We start from the raw sequence: 17937 nt of genomic DNA on the forward strand, positions 1-17937 counted from the left end.
CTATCTTCCTGACTCTCGTGCCAAAATAGTTAATATTTCCGTTGCCTCTCGTCAGCCTCTCCCGTGTTACGCTCTGCCAATAAATGAAACAATGGCTCTTTAAAACACACAACCTGTCTTTGTGCATGTACAGACTCAAGCACTCACACAAACTGTGTTTGCTTTTGTTATAAAACCACTATATATACACACCCAACACTGCTGAACTAAAACCTAAATCCCATCACTGGAGCCAAAGTCTTTGAAGAGCTAATGACTGGGGGCAGGTCCACAGCATGTGAGAAACTCTAAGATCTCTGGAGATGAAAGACATTACTTAATTGTAAACACTGGGAAAAATTGCCAGTATAGCTGAAAATTAATGACAGAATTCCCAAGGAACTTCATCAGAAGGAATATTTGGCTCATATGACATAGTACAGATGGCTAAATGTTATCATGATGGATACAGTGTAAATGCCTAAATAAAGCAGGAAAAGACATGATGAAATAAAAACAATAGTAATGTATATTTTCTAAAGTGATCTTAAAATGGGTGCTCAGAATAGATATAATGTTAGACTTTTGCCTTCTTGAGAAACCTTTTACCCTGTTCTAAGTTTCTGTTTGCACTAACAGAGATTTCCAGGGAGAGACCATACTACACTAACACAGAAAGTTCCAGTTCAGGTAATATTCAGGTGAATGCATGTCCTACCTGTAAAAATACATATGACTTCTTTTCTTTACCTACTATCTAGAATTCATGTGAAAATGAGCAGAAACTTGGCAAATCTGAGAGGAAATAGAGTAAGAGAAGGACACTATGTTACTGCTTGTCCTTGTTCTTAAATGTGGAAAAACTTCCAACAAAGCCAAACTCAAGCAATGAACGCCCAGGCCTGATCAATCCAGACATGGCATTATTTCAGTGCTAGAAAAGAAATGTTTCACAGAATTGGCATATGGAACAGTTTTTGCCACTTGGTGTGGCAGCTGCAGCGACAGCGGCAGTGATTGAGGTAAGTCCGGGCTAAAACCGGTTGGGATGGGGCTGTGCAGAGGACTCTGATTCCCACAGCTCCTGAGCAGCATTCCCGAGTCCTGCCCGAGCCCGGGGACCCCCGGCAGCCAGTCAAGCGTGGAGAGGCGGAGGCTGGAGCAGCGAGGGAGTTTTAAGCTTTCCTGGGAACGAGGGTGAGCAGAGCGCAGCGACCACGGCATCGAACGGCACACGGTGCGGCAGAGAGACTTGGTGTGGCAGTTCGCACAGGGAGCACAAAGAATTGAAGGAGCTAGTCATTGCCCACTAACTAGAAGGGGAGTAACTATTGCTTCTACTGGCTCCAAAACCCCTGTCGGAAGCAACACAGAGACCCAGGCAGACCTCACACATCTCAATGCAGCTGTCCAGGTCTCTGGCTGTAGCGAGTGCCTGAGTTTGTCACTGAAATCTCAGGGCACTAGAGATGCAATAGAGATGATGTCTGTGTTAAGTGTGAACTGGTGGATGATCTGCTTAAGCCTGGTGGCAAAGCTGAAAGAGGCAGTGGAGAGGACAAGGAGTATCAGGGATAGCGCACCAAACTGTAACAGGTGTGCCCTAGTGCAGGACCTACAAAAACAGGTGGTTGAGCTGCAGGAGACAGTCAGAAGACTGAGAGATATCAGGGAGGCTGAGAGGGAGTTGAAGAGCTGGTTCCAAACCCAGGTGGTTCCCCTGCCAGGTTGTGGCAGGGGAACCACAACCTCCTAAGGAGAGATCAAAAACCCACACAAGGGCACACATGGGAGGAAGGGAGAACATTAACACTGGGGCTTGGGAGGTAGTCAAAAAGAGACACAACCAAAGGAAGAGGAAAGGTCCTAATAGAATGAAGGGGCCTGCTTCAGAACCTGACATTCTCACTCAACTGAACACTCCCACTCAAAAGTGCTTTGAAGCTTTGCAGCCTATTAAGGCAATGCTTGACCTACATGAACAGGCCAAAGCTAACCATGGCAGCCCAGCCTGTCCCATGGACAAGGAAACTAAAAACCAGTTCAACTAAGAAAGGTGATGGGTGAGAGTAGTGGGAGACTCTGCTGTAAGTGGCACGAGGCACTTGTCTATCAGCCTGACCTGCTCTCGAGGGAATTGTGTTGCCTGTGGCAGGGGGTTGAGCCTAGATGATCTATAAGGTCCATTCCAACCTCTTACCAATATATGAATCTATTATTCTACACTAACTTTAAAACAGTTGCAATAGCCAAAATGAACCAGACCCATCTTGAACAGAACAAAAGGAGCTATCTGATTAATAGAACATTTTTTTCTGTTTTTGCCTTGCTATGCTGTGGAAGCTGCTGTGTCTTTCTTTCTTCTGCCCTGTACTTTTAATAACTTTTCATGTCGCTGTGTTTGAATATATGAAACCAGTATGTACCCAGTAACTTAAAATGAGTGCTGTGCAAGCTATCCATTCCTCCTGCAATCATGAGTGTTATACAGAAGAAATGATAGATATTCTGTGTGTATTTTGGAATACAGAGTACTTGAGAGTCCGCATTATCCTGACCATTACAGAATGGTTCTGCTCCGAGATGTGTCAGGGAAATGACACTGAATGGGCTTTCAGGGAAAAACTGTCTGACAGCCTGACTACTTGGAAATCATTAAGTTGCCAGTTTTTCCTTTCCTATCAATAAAGTAAGATAGAAACCAGAACGAAGTCATTTAGCCAGATAGGCAGTTAGCAAATGCAACTTCTTGAGAGCAGAGGATGTTGATTAGCTGAGAGACCTGTGAGAAGCCATCTCATCCAGGTAATTATGAGACCTCTGAGACCTGCAGGTCTATTGCCTGGAGCAGTACCATGATTTTTGGCTGCTAGATTTTTCCAGCAGTCATTGCTACAGCCACTGTAGACTTCTAAATCATTATTTTGGCTGATGAAACTGTAAAGGCTTGAGTTCATCATCCACAGACTGATCTCACTGCTCAGCAGGTGTCAGGCCCTGGCACCCAGGCAGAGATGATCTCTGCTGTCTTTTCAGCCATGTCATAATACAGGTTAATTACAAGCACTGTGGTTATAAATGAGAATGTACTTTTTCTCCCAGTATTCTCACCAGCAAGATTTACATAATTATTAAGAAGCTTAGAAATAAACATCATTGCAAGACATGCCCTTTTTAACAACAACAGGTTTGAAGATGAGGTCTCAAACTTCTTTTTGATTCACTCTCAACAAGGCTGCACCCCATAAAAGCACATATGAACACACTTCTGTGCTGATTTGGTCAAACCTTTTCTGTTTACATAAGTATTTAATTGACTTAGAATAAAGCAAAATGATTACTAGTGAGTCTGCCTTTATTGAGGTTTATTTTGTCCTCAGCTGGTAGGAAGTTGTTCATCTCTCTCCTGTCATATGCACATCCACCATAAAGAGAACAGTGCAAAGCAGTGGTCTCATCCTTATGCATATTTGTCACTGTTTGCAAACTCACATAATCTTGTGCTACTTTTACCCTGAATATTGCTTGCCACTTTCAGTACTATCCCGAAATGTTACACGCTCTGTCTCCCTCTGGTGATCAACAAGGCCACATGGCAGCAAGCATCCCTGTGATGCCATGGTTTGTCTGTCACTGTGTTCCTCTGTCACATGTGTTCTACACACCGGATACCGTTCATTTGCCATTCAAAATCTGAATGATTTTATGCAAACAGTAGCTTGCATTGTTAACCACATAACTTATATTTTAACAGCTTTGTCCGTGCAATAGTAATTTTGTCAACAGTTAGCTGAAAAATGTTCCTGTAATACTTTAATGCCAGGACCTAGAGACAATGTTAAAGACCTATGGTTTAAAACCTAGAGCACGCTGCACTTAGAGTGGCACAAAAAAAAAGCATCTGGCATACAGAAACTAATATTCTGAGGACAGCTGATAATTGGATGAACATACTGCTTCAGATTTTGCATTTACTGAGTTTCAAAGAAAATCTCAAAGCACACAGTTTGAACTTCAAGAAGTTTGTATGTAAAATCTTTCCTAGCTATGTAGAATCAAGTTCTAAATACATCATTAGGAAAATTTTGGCTCCTAAAAAGGCTTTTATGTGAAGTATTTCTTAAATAGCTCCTTGGTGCTTTGCACCACATACTTTCAGTGCTTTGAAGTTACCATTATTCTGAATAGGCAATGTTTGACTGATATATGTCCTGCTACATAAATGCATATAAGGAGTAAAAAATGCCAAAACAAACCTATTAGTTTAACAGGTAACTGCCAAGTTATATCTCACCCATGTGACATCTTAAATTCTTCTGATTTATATCTGTATATTTACATATGCATATTAAAGAATATCTATCCACATATAAGGGGTAGAAGTGAAAAATCATTCTCTGCTAGAAATGGATTTCTCCTGTTTATGGAACCCTGTACTTGCTAAATTTTCAGAATAAATTCTTTCTGTTCCACTACCAGACTTAACAGGCCTAAAGACTGTGACTTCCAACATCTTCAAAAGGTGCAGTTACAGGAGAAGCTTGAATTGTCTTCTTGACTACCAAGCACTTTTCTAAGAGACAGCAGTGGAGATTCCCAAGTGGACTGCTTTGGTTTTAATCAACATCAAACTCTCTTCCCCCTAGTCTCTGCTGGATATTGTCTGGTCCCTGTTTAAAAGGTTGTTCAGAACAGATAGCAGACGTGTTAAACACACAGACTGTGGTCTAAAAGTTTTATGTCGAAGACGAATGTCTTCTGTTTTTCTACTGAAAACGGACGGAAAGGGATGAATAACAGCTCCCATTAGATGCCTACTATTTGTCATATGGCAAATTTCTTTACCAAAAGAAATCAGAAATTCCAAAAGAGCAAGTTCACTACTTTTCCAATAGTGGAGTTTCATAAATAAAACCTCAAGATATATTGGAACATCCGTATGCATTTTATACCCAGATGAATATTTTGTCTATTTAACACTGCCTAATGAAATATGTGCCTATTTTATATTTGTTGTAAAACTAAAATAAAAAACAAACTAGGAGAATGTCTGGTGGGGTATTTTTATTGCTGCAGAATTTTCTCACGGTTTATTTTAGTGCGGATTGTGTTTCAGTATTTGCTTAACTTCACATGAAGACAGCAAAATCTTTTGGTGTGGATACCTACACTGGGACTTCTTTGAGAGTAATTTTTGTTCATGCTTTCTTTTAAGGATTTGAAGTACACTTTAAAGCAATTGCCTTTAGCACAATCAGGTTTGTGAAGACACAATGTAATTCTACTGAAAACTGGCAAAAAATATCCCCAGTGCTGGCAGTGGATGCCACTGGACAGCAATTTTCCAACATAAAAGTAGGCTTGCTTGAGAATAAGTGATTGTTTTCTAACTACTCATACTATCGAGGGAAAACAGCTTCAGAAAAGCCATTTAGGAGACTATGCCTGGGATCATATCAGGCAAACACATTCAAGAGAGTGAGACATCCAAGTGACTTTGAGGTGAGAACAGTCAGCACTTTGCACCCAGAGCTGCTTGTACTTTTTTAAAAGCAATGCATTTAAAATTATTTCTTGCAAATGCATTCCCAGGGAATCCAGAAATTATAGGCTATATATTTTGAGGATATTTATTTCTTCTGTTAAGATTTTATGAAGTCAAAATACAGTTGTGAACTGTAACATTGTCTGTAAGGGGTGTTCTAAAGGGTGTTCTCATTATGAAGTGTCTCAGAAAGTAGTTCATACAAATGCAGCTGCCTAAGCTACTGTTTTGAGATATAAACCTTCACAATAAGAGAAAGTTTATTGATAAAAACCTGGAAACAAAACAACTTGGCTGATTTATTTACTTTTTTTACTTGGTAAATAAAGGACCTGGAATGACACAGGTCTAATCAGCATTCTACCGCGTATTGTCGATTGAGCTCTTCTGGTTCTCCTGACACCAGCAGGAAACACTGAGCAGTGCAGAAAGTCACTGCACTGCAGAACAAGATACCCAAGAGAGCAATACCTGTCATAAATCTACCCAATGGCATCTTACAAACAATTCCCTCTGAAAAACAGGAAAAGGCTGCCTGATGGCCTGTTTGACATGTGCTCTCCCAGTGCAGCTCTTTTCTGCACAGGCCTTGCTCCTGTTACTAGTAAAGCAGGCAGCTGTGTAGGGCACCAGCACTGTTGCCACTTTGCAGATGTTAGTGTGCCTATAACTAATTGAGAGGTGTGGGTACTTTTGGAAGCAGCTATTGTGGAAGATGAAATTCTTCTGTCCTCTTCTCCTCTCAGAACATGCCAGCACCAACAGCAAGCCCTTGACCAGTGCACCCTTTTCATGCCAAACTCAACCCTTTAGCACTGGAATAGTAAGAGTGACTTTTTCCTGTGCTGCTGGGAGAAGCCACATTTATCTTGCTGATATCTCTAAGATGCTTTTCTATGCTCATCTCTAGCAAGGGAAAGACAGAGTCCATGTTTGAAGGGAACAGGGAAGGGAACTGAGAGCTAAGTACGAGGCAGGATCTCTCCCAGGATTGCATTTCTCTCATTCCACACTTGCTCCACTAACTTCCTTGGGCAGTGGCAGCTTCTCTTCACCAAAATGGGTGCGTTTAGTTGCTGCTAGAGGTTCTTTTAATTAAAGCTGAACTGTTAAATTACCCTCAGTACGTGATCACAGAATCAGAGAATGTTTAAGGATTGAAGGAACCACTGGAGGTCACCTAGCCCAACCTCCCTGCTCAACATGGGTTCCCTAGAACACATTACTCAGGATTGTGTCCAGATGGCTTTTGACTATATCCAGGGAATGAGACTTCACAACCTGTCTGGGCAGCTTGTTCCAGTGAATGAGACTACCTGTCTGGGCAGCTTGTTCCAGTGCTCTGTCACAAGTTCCACATGTTCAGGTGGAACTTCCTGTGTTCCAGTTTCTGCTCGGCACTCTCATCCTTTGGGTCGGTACCACTGAGAAGAGCCTGACTCTTTTTGACACTCTCCCTTTAGGTACTTCATAAGAATCTCTCAGTCATCTCTTCTCCGGGCCAAACAGCTCTCAGCCTTTCCTCAGAAGAGAGACACTTCACTCTCTCTTTGTAGCTCTCTGATGGACCTATTCCAGGAACTCCATGTCTCTCTTGTTCTGAGGAGCCCAGAACTAGACACAGCACTCCAGGTGAGGACTCACTGGGGTTTTGAGAACCACTTCCCTCAGCTTGCTGGCAATGCTGTTTCTGATGCAACCCAGGGCCACAGGGGCACGCTACTGGCTCTCTTCTCTGCCACTACTGCATGTACAGTGAAACCTGAGAATCCTGTAAACAAATCTTTGCTTATAGGTATGATACCTGGTGCCTGGTGAAAACTGGCATTGCATTGAGCAAAAGGATTTCAACTGGTTTCTTAACAGACCAGAAGCATGGTTTAGAAGCTGTCACAATTCAGGTAGGTATTTTCAAGGAATCCTAAGGTTGAGTCACTTACTTGATTCTTTGGCAAACCTGTACATGGATATTATTTGATCAGTGTTCTCAGATAATATAGACCTCTGGCAGAATTCTTGGTTGCCTTGACAGTGCTACAAAAGCAATAAGGTGTAAAGACCTCACAGTTTTCTCTCTTAAGCTGATTCTGTCACAATTGAATCACAGGCCCATTAAAGGAGAATTGCCTGAAAGGGATCTTAGGGGACCATCCAAGTCCAAATGCCTGCCTCATGGCATTTCTGATGATTGTTGCTGGCATGTGATTTCTGACAGTCGTTTCTCCCACCTGTTCTTAAAATCCTTCAGTTGCGACTCTCTCACACCTTCCCCCGACTGTTCATTCCGGTGCTATCATTACTTGTGGAAAGTTTTGCTAACATATAGCCTCCATCCCTTTTGCTACAGTTCTATATTCACTGCTTCTTGTTCTACCCATCTTAGACAATGAGCAGAGCAACAAGGAGGGGCATTTATTCCAGTCCTCCATTTTGGCTGTGCACTGGAAGACAGTTCTCTTGTCTTTGACATCTGCATGCATATGCACCTTTAAGAAATGTCTGTTTCAACATTGCCTGGCTTTGATGACTTGGTGTAGGAGACTGAAAACAGCGACCCCTGGACTGTTTGTTTCAAGGCTTGTTGAGTCACAGGGTGTCTCCAGCTGTCCACCTAAATTCTCCACCAGCTAACAGACAAAGACCAACATTCCGAGGTAAGGAGGCAGCACTGTCCACCACCTACACCCTCTGGCTGCTGAGCCATCTGCCAGATAATGATGGACATCCCCTTCAGATGCCTAGACCGGGAGGCACCATTGTCCACCATTGTTCACGACTGAGATCAGAAGTTGGGAATTGGCCAGCTCCACAGAAACTGACCAATCAGTGCACAACAGAGCCCTATGAAAAGGACCAATATCCAGAGCATGGGGCGCACACCCACCACCGAAGAAAAGACAACTATGAACCATCAGGATGCTGCTGGACCTATGGTGGTGACTATCCCCATTTCTACCGGACTACAGATCATCGGAATGCTGCTGGGACCTATGGTAGTGACTATCTCTACTGCAGCTTTCTTCCTCCCTTTTCTAACTTTCCAATCTCCTCTTCTCTCTCCTGCGCTGAGTAACCAATAATAAAATCTCACTCCCTAATGGCATTTTGACCTCGTTTGTGTCTTAATTCACACTGGGGCAATCAATCGAACACTCTCGAGTCTTATCGACTGGGACACAGACACACAGGTGTATGTCCAGGCCACAGCTTTTTGCACTGTAAACCCTCTGAGTTGGTCCCTATTCTGCAGTTTTGCAAGATTCTACATGTATCTATAGACCATCTACATGTAAGTTTATGTTCATGTCTCTACAGGAAAGAAAGCAAACCCTTGCAGGGCTTTTCCCTTCCCTTTCAGGCCCACATGAGTTTTGTCTTTTCCTGAAGCAGTATTGCTGACTGACAAAAGAGATAAAAAGCTAGTTCTATGTTCTAACAGCCTCAGGATTTCTTATCAGTTTCCAAAATAGACCTAAAATATTATTTTCCTTCCTCCTGTACGCTGCTTGCCAGTAAGCACGCTGGCAAAACACCTACCAGTTAAGAGTGGGAAAGGAAGTGGCTCTGCAGACATCAGAGTAACATGTTCTTCAGGAAACAGATGGCTTGAGCTATTATTTGTAGCTGCCCATGTATGTTAGACCAAAGCAGTCCATGTTACAAAATCTGGAGTATCTGGAAGACCAGTGATACATTATTAAATGTGTTCAAGGAGGATAGGTAGTTGAAGCTGGCTCTGTATCACCCTTTATTTGGAAGAGATTGTGTGGCATATTAAAAACCTAGCTGATTTCTCCTGGCTGAAGTCTGATACTTACATCAGAGTTACATATTGTGGTCAAGATAATGAAGAAAAGATGGGTATAAATAGTGGGCAGTATGTCTGGTGTATGCAAGGTGATGTGGCAGTGATACTGTGCAGACAGAGGATGAACTCCACTACTTGGGCTCTTACACTTGGGCAACTTAAATTCAACATAGTTCAGTGTTTCTAAGACATTTTGGTTGCAGGGCATGCACTGTACTTACTTCTCCTGCATAACTGTGTACTTACTTGCAGCCTCAAAATGCATTTCTAAACAGAGAAACAAGGTTATACAAAAGCTAGTTGTGTAACAGACTATACTTGGGTACAGCTGATGTACAGTTGGAAAGACATTTCTGAACTTAAAACAGGAAATGCAATATAATCTGAGAAATTATTCCTATTGTGCCATTGAGAAATCACTTCATGACAGACAATTAAGCTTTGCAGTTTGATGCAGGGACTACATTTTTCACAAATCTTTATGTCGATTTTTCATCAAGTAGGCTTATTTAAGGCTAAGAAGTATTTCAAGGGTACAAGGAGGTGACTCTTAGTCTACATGCATACAAAAGTTGTCTCACCATGAGTTCCATTCACTAATCCATTAATTCATACCTAGCATATGATGTGCTGACATTTTTGCTTTACATTTTACTGTGTTGCACGGCCATATTCTGACAGTGGTTTTGAAGGCAGGTGATGAAACATGTAACAAATCAGCTCTCAGAGAACATGTTTCTGAGACAGTTAACATTTTGTTATAAATAGTGGATGTAGGGAGTATTTTTTGTACTGTTATGCTGTCAATCACATTTTATTATGTCATTGATCTTATGTCAGCTTGATGTTACAAAAAGGTTTCTGAATGACAGTTACAGTGAAATGAGTATTAAATCTAAACTCTAATATGTCTTTCACCTCCTTCACACACCAACTATGCTGACTATAGTTTTTTCAGCAGTAACTTACTAAACTGATGTATGGTTTGTAATACATAGAATGAAGAACAAATAGATGAAATATTATTAAAACCCTGCTCTATTAATGCAGGAGGAAGGATAGCCCACCATTCTGCTGATGAAATAAAGCACCATCCTTGACATTTTGATGCTGCATGTATCTATAGGCTGCTTATCTCAAATACCGGAAACAAATGGTCAACCATGAACAAAACCACAAGGATCTTAACAAATTATTTTCATTTTTCAATAAAGAAGAGTCAGAGATTTTCTGAAATTGGGACTCTATTTATCACCTTTGGCACAGAACAACTGGACAAAGAGGGGCCTTACTGTGACATCTTTAGGGGTGACAGAACATGACAAGTTATTCTTTGCATCCATGATGTCTAATAGAGTCTTATTAGGACACACATTGATTCACTAGCAAATCACTGTCTTCTTTGATTGAAAATTTCTGAGTGGACAGAGGAGGCCATTTTCTGCAAGAGCTGTAATCATAAGGAGTTTGTGTTCCTGTTAAAAGCTTTGGCTAGCTGAAGATTGCTGGAAATTCCCTATCATCTCTTCCGCTCTGGGAAACACGTTTTGCTGACAGAAGCCTGACTTAGACTCATGCCAGAAGGGATCTGCCTGGAGGATTATAAACTAAACAGAAGGAGTTATGGCACCTGGATTCTATAGCTATTATGGATACAAATACAAAGAGCACACACGCTTCAGCCAGCTGAAGATCACAGGATCAGCATTTCTCCAAAAGGCATGACATCAGAGTGTACCATATGCAGGCTTTGAGGCCCTAGTCAGGAAAGAAACTACAAATTAGGAACAATAAAATCAGCAGTTTATATGCCATGAGTTCACCTTAAACCTTCCAGACACTACTGATCATGCTTCTATCAAGTTGGCCTCTCTTCTGTACTAGCTAGCCCTCAAACAGCTTTCTGTTGCAATGTGCTCAGGAACCAGAGACCCTGAACATCCTCTGGCATCCCCATCCTACCTCATGTAGTAAACTCTATTGCCCTGGGATACTTGCATAATTTGCTTCTCCATGTGCTGTATGAGAATATTCCCCAGAAATTGCTACCCTGCGGGAGCAAGGGACATTTAAATCCTCAGTCTCCCGAATAGGCAATTTCTTTCTTCCAGAATTTGACAAAAATCTTACATCTTGGTCTGTTTCAAATCCTTTCACTGAAATTGTTTTAACCCCGGCTTCAGCTAGATACTACAGACAGCTGTGGCAGACTTCACTCATCTCTGGTCAGTCAAGACCACTTAGCAGGTTTGCTTCTTCTGCCATTCTCATGACCACAGTCAACTTTCTTTATATTCTCAAAAATGCACATTTCCAGTTTGTTTTGAGCCTACCAGACAGAGAATCTCTCCTTTTTAGCTCTCCTTCAGCACTCTGGCAATTGCACCACATGTGTCTCTTCTCATTTTGCATTCGGATTTTTTGTATGCACACAGATGACATGAGGCCCAGTTAGAGGTATTGCTGTTCCTGGCTCAGATATTTTTGGAGGTTTGGTTGTTATTTTAAACACCACAGCCCAGGTCACCTAGAGTGCTAGGTTTATCACTTTAGCTCAAAAATCAAACTGTTGCCAAGTGACAGCTAAGAACTCTGGAAAGAATGTCTGAATTTCATTTCTCTAAGTACATGCTTTTATTTTTTTCCATTTGTGTGGGTTGTTTTTTTTTGTGGTTGTATAGTTTTGCTTTGTTTTTCTGATGTCTCAATTGGCTCAACTTTATCCAGTAGTACTCTGTCCTTATCCAAAGCCTATAAACAGGGTGCCTGGGGCATTCAGTCATCTAGGTCCATGGTGGCTCTATGGCCAAACATGACTTCACTCTGAAGACTGACACAAAGAAAGCCATTTATCTCACTTAATTAAAGGCATCCAAATACTAAGTAACTCTTTAGAGCTTTACTAGCTCAGCTTCCCTTCAGTATGTAGGAAGGGACAAGCTGGTACTCCTGTAAATGAGGTATCTCTAATAGGTAGAATGAATCACATTCAGGAAGTTCCTCTATCTCCTCACTGACCAGAACCTAAGCCCAATAGTCAAGATAAACACAGCAAAAAAATAAAAAAAGCAGGCAAGACAAACTGCACAGAAAGCAACTCCACTGTAGTTAATCAATATCCTCACGTGGATACAGATTTTAGTTACTAGTTCTGCAACTTCAAGAATTTTGTTTGATAATTTTTTATGTCCCTGCTCACTGCGGGGAGGTTGGAACTCAAAGATCTTTAAAGGTGCCTCCTAACCCAAAGCACTTTATGATTCTATGATTGTCTTTGTGACAAATAAAAAATTTATTTGGCAAACTTCCTTTGACTTCCCTATGTTCTATTAGAACAACCAGTAAAATAAATCGTCATGTATTTGGACCTTTCTCAGCAAGCCATAGAAGTCTTCACATGGAAATAAACCAATATAATCAAAATAAAGCAAATTTATACACACATATTTGATATAAATATATGTGACAAGATTGTCTAGTAGTCAGCTTTTGCATATTGTGCTGTATGACACATTTGAAAAATGTACTTATAGTTTACCAGAAATCAAGTAAATTCATTCATTTTCTCTGAAAGGTTCACAGAACAATCAATAAAAAGATCATGACAGCTTTGAAAGAATATAGACTAGAGTTTCAGCAGATTATTCAGTAATTCACACAAACTTGAGCAAATTGTCAGTCTTTGGCAAGTAACAGTAATTGGTAATTTAAAATTGCATTTATACTTTCTTTTTAATTTTACATATTTTAAAGTTGATAAAGGACCACTAAATATTAAAACAACTCTTGACTCAACTAATTGACTGAACTGAAATCAGGGTACTGGATGTTGTCTCATGATCAAATGCACACCAGACAGATCAATAAAAACTTACAGTTCAAAAGAGGAATGAAGTATCAAAGTATCTGCACTCAAGTATGTCCTATTAACACTGTCTTTATTTCCTTTTTACAAAAAATAGAAATAACAACAGACAAAGCATACTAAAAAAAAATAAAAAATCAATGCTTTTGCCTTGGTCTCACTGAGGAGCTGTGCAGGCAGAGTCCTGGCTGAAACTTTGACAATATATGCCATTGACAAAGGGAAATAAAGATATATGACAATATATCCATGCAAGACACGAAGTACAAAATGTGTTCTGTGGCCCAACAAACATTTTGGAGGTTGCCTGTGTCATAACAATTTCAAATTGTTACTTTTGCTCATCCATGCCTTTACACAGCACAGCTTACAAACAAGTTACATATACACATATAGCATAAAAAAGATTTGTATATGGTCTAACTGCTACAAATTAAGGCATCCTAACAGCTGCTGTTTTGCTGGTGAGGGGTATGTCTCATATTAATGTTTCAAAAGGCTACATTTCAGGTATTTCAAACAAAGTGAGACATCATAATGTGGTTTAGAGGAAGAATTCCTGCAGTTCTGGCTCTTCAGTACTCTTTTGACTGTCAGATTTCTGGCTTTTCCAATTGATGTCATCATGCCTGGAGAGAAAAAGAAGAAAATTATCATGGTTATACTAACAATATTGAGGCATTTGCACTGTGTTTATTTACCCTGTTTTATTCCATATGCAAATACTGAAGTCTGGATTAATCTTTATTTCTGGGTCTATTTTTCTAGATATGTGCTACATACAGTACTTTTTAACACTGTGGATTTTACTGAGTTGAAGCTTCCATTCTGAAATCAAACCTGAAAACCAAAGGGATGACGAGGAGCTTTTTAAGTCACAGCATTAATTAGTGCACTGTCATAATGCTCTGGTAATAATGCACAGAACATAAAAAAAATCCCTGCTCGTTAGAGAAAAATATCACAGTGATATAAAGATTCACTACAATAAACATTAGACATATCTTACTTGTTTCCAACTCTGCCTGTAGTGGAATCATCTAGTGCCTGTTAATAATCATCAGCGAGAAATAAACACTTTCAGAAGGTGATTCATGGTATTTACTTTATGTGTCTGCTTTAAGCAGAAGGTGATGGCAAAGACCATAGGAATAATGGCAAGCAGTAATTATCTATCTGACATGGGGCCTATCTATGTTTCAACATTGTAATTTAGGTAAGAACTCAATTCCAGTCATTAAGATTTTATTAGACACACAGATGAGAACACTGCATGTCCATTTCCCTACTAAGTAAACTTAAATTAAAAAAAAATTTTAAAATCTATCTATTGTATATAGATTCAAATGATAGCTTGCCAATTAAAGTGGAAAAAGTAATCTCTAAATATTTGTAACACTCAGTTTCTTCACTTCTTTTCATATGTCTTTGTTCTCAATCCCCACTATGTTTTCCCTCTCTTCAGTTAACCTTCTAACTGCCTGTTGACTAAGCATCCAGTCCACAGCAACTTTCAAACCAGTTCAAAGTCTCACTTTTAGTTATTACTACTGAACAGCAAAACTTCTACAACAGAATCATGACTAGGTGGTTTGCTGCTGAAGGGAACAGAAACTCACCTATTTGTAAGCCTGATTCTGGTAAACCAGAAGAGCTTTATTTCAGTCTACAATCATCACAAAGAACCAAATAACCCCAAGAAACTTAGGATGGTTAGATAACCTTGTGGTTACTTCAGGATTTAACAGAAGCTGACCTTCTCAGGGACCACTCTTGTGGGTCCTAATAAGAGGGCATGAGGGATCACTTTATTTTGAAATCCCCTTCATTCATCTAAATTACTATTGTCACATACCCAAAGCAAGAGTAAAAGACACAGACTTGAACCAGGAGGGGCAGACTTTGTAGGAATGAGCTTGAAGAGGTAAAAGATGAGCACTTAACTTTTTGCCATAACTCCTTCTTGGCACTTAACATGCATTGCTGTTATCAACAGTATGTTTAGCATTAACCATGTAGCTTTGTTTTAATAAGGATGCTTGCTGAGGCTAAGATAATTAACTACCACAATAGCTTAGACTTGCAGTGCCGAAAGACCTTGTGAGTGACTCCCCCATGTAGAGGCTCACTAGGCACTTCAAAGACCCCATCTTGCAGCTCTAGAGTTGCGATGTGATTTCAAAGAGGATCGTTCCTAGCTAATGCAGATATCTCTAGGTGAGAATATGGAACACCTGTATTACCACAGAAATACTAAACATCCCCTCAATCAGTGATGCATAAACATAGAAGTTCACAACAGAACAAATGTAAATAGCCTGTGACAAGGCCTAAATTACTTTCATATTTATGTCATACTGTTCTAGTCTGAATTGCAACTATTTTTAGACACACAGATAAGCATTCTTTTTCTGGAATATATATTTGAAGTTGTGATTTATCCAGCACTAGGTCTGGCTGTAGGATATCTGTTAGGTTAGATCCACTTACTGTTTTAGAAGCACACTCAGTTTACTATCTGACAGAAATCTGGTGGTGAATTCTGCTGATTGCCTCAACGTATGAAGCAATTTTTGCTTTGATAGCTGCAGCTAATACAGGGTTTTGTATTGATATGGTGAGTTAGTGCTTACTTTAATGTACTGCAGAACTCAGATGATTTAAAGTGTGGGAAAGAGCTGTTCACTGGCATACATGTAACATGGAAAAAACTACAAGCATTTGCTTGGAGTTGTAATATGCAAAAAAATAGCCAATCTTTCCAAAAGGCGAAAAAATATATCAAACCATCCTGCACATCTGACATTTACTTCAACGCCTTGAGAAAAATAGGGTGTATCAAATTTTAAAAGGCCACTACAAAATTTAGCACAGTCCTCTACTGTTAAGCTGTGACCAATTTGAAAACATGAACTACAAAGCCTTGATGTAGTTGAGTATGTTGAATGAAAAGAAAAAAAAAATGAAATTAACAGCAGCTAAAGAAAAAGAAGCTGGAAACTGGTGGACATGAATGTCATCTGACTGAAGGCAGACTTTGTATAATGACTTCAGCTTTTCTAAGATGCTAATACAATCCCCTACATACGGGTCTAGAGTTAAAATAGGTTTGGAGCTATGTCCACAAATATAACTCCTCAATATAACAATCTACCAAGGCTTAAAATACCCAAGATTGTGCTGTTTTCCAGAAAGTTTTTTTCAAAATAGTTTTGAAATGGTAATTACATAGTCTCCCCAGACCGTCCAGGGAAAATTCAGAGTGTCCAGGGGCATGTAGTGAACACAATGGTGATTTTCTTCAGTTGTTTAAATTTCACAGCTACTAGGCATCACGCAGTGGACTAACAGGCATCCATTTTGCCATGCAAAAATCACAACAAAGGCATTAGAAGTTGGCTTAGAAGTTCTGAGAGTCTTCGGGTCTGTGTGTTCCGATTTCTGAAAAGCTTAATACAAACTCCATTCTTATGTGATTTTTGGAAGTCTCATACCACAGACTGGCATATGATGTGCCCACTTCTATCCTAATCTGTGGGTACTATAACAGCCTCTTCAAGCTGAGCTCCTCATGCACTCTGCTCCTTGTTTCTTACTCTCTGGTACTCCATGTATCCACCACCATTTGAGCAGCTTCAGGACATGGTGCTTGGACCAGCAGTGCTTGGAGGGATAGGCAGGAGGTCAGGCCCAACCTTCACTCTCCCACCAGGTGCCTCCACAACTCTGCAGTGGCAGCCAGGCCTCTTCTGCCTCTTGGTGCTTCTGGGAAAATGCCATGTTGCCAGGCAATTCTCACACAAGAGCAGTTACACAAGGCAATGCCAAATTTCAGCTGGCTACATCTGGGAAATGGCTCTAGCATAAGGATGAGATTAATGGTTTTGTGTTACTCTATGGTCTGGACAGGCATCTGGATGTTTTGACTGGAGGCTGCCTGCTGATGCTCCCTCAAACTGCTGTTGTGCTGTTTTCTGCATAGGAATTTCTCTCTTTGTTTTCAGGACAGTATGAACAGTCTTGGAAACCTTACAGTTCTGTTTCTGGTTTCACAAACACTGTGCCAATGACTTCAGAACAAAACTCCCATTTCCATTAAGGAAATTGAGATTTTAAGTATGGGAAAGTCCTGGCAACAGAAAACAAGTGAACAAATAAATTGAATTGTGTAAAAATGACAGATTAGTTTTAGAAAGTATTTGCTTATAAAATAAATATTTTGTCGCATGTTGCTTTTTCCGTCTTCTCTTTATGGACATTGAGGGATTGGTCTTTATCTACCTGAATAGCCCTGATGGAACATGTCTAAACTAAGGTGTTTAAATAAAGTCAAAGTTAATTAGACTTTTAAAAAACAGATTTAACTTCAAAGTCTAAGGGAGAGTAAGAAAAATGCATGAAAACAGAAGAGTACTAGACTTGAAGTACAGCATTCTGCCTCATGTTCTCTGTACTCTCCATTTAGATAGTTCATCTCTGTCATTTTTACACAGCTCTTAACACTCACAAATTCCTTTTTCTTTTTCTGAGAATCTCCATTCTCATCTGGTACTTTACTTTCATTCAACTAAGGCAGACTACTCAGCCAAAGTCTGCTATATATCCTGGTGGATTTATGAGTATGAATAATTTCTGTACTTGCTTGGAACTGAAATCCTGTAGCCAGTTCAATGGTGACATCAGCAGAAATCCATCATAAATTTCTGCTTTTCTAGGAATTTAGATGTTCATGTGTTCATC

At 40.1% G+C, this 17937-nt stretch overlaps 1 protein-coding gene across 1 annotated transcript in view; it reads right to left on the reverse strand.

Moving 5' to 3' along the window:
* Positions 1 to 13253: 13253 nt before the first annotated feature.
* The window catches only part of SNCAIP (synuclein, alpha interacting protein), a 29545-nt gene continuing 24861 nt past the window's right edge, over positions 13254 to 17937 (reverse strand). The window contains exon 8 of the mRNA XM_009071752.1: positions 13254 to 13826. Within this exon, the coding sequence (XP_009070000.1) occupies positions 13742 to 13826 (85 nt within the window). The 3' untranslated portion in view covers positions 13254 to 13741. The remainder of the gene's footprint in view (positions 13827 to 17937) is intronic.

This window comes from Acanthisitta chloris, unplaced genomic scaffold (assembly GCF_000695815.1).
Source record: "Acanthisitta chloris isolate BGI_N310 unplaced genomic scaffold, ASM69581v1 scaffold11020, whole genome shotgun sequence".
Taxonomy (NCBI): Eukaryota; Metazoa; Chordata; class Aves; order Passeriformes; family Acanthisittidae; genus Acanthisitta; species Acanthisitta chloris.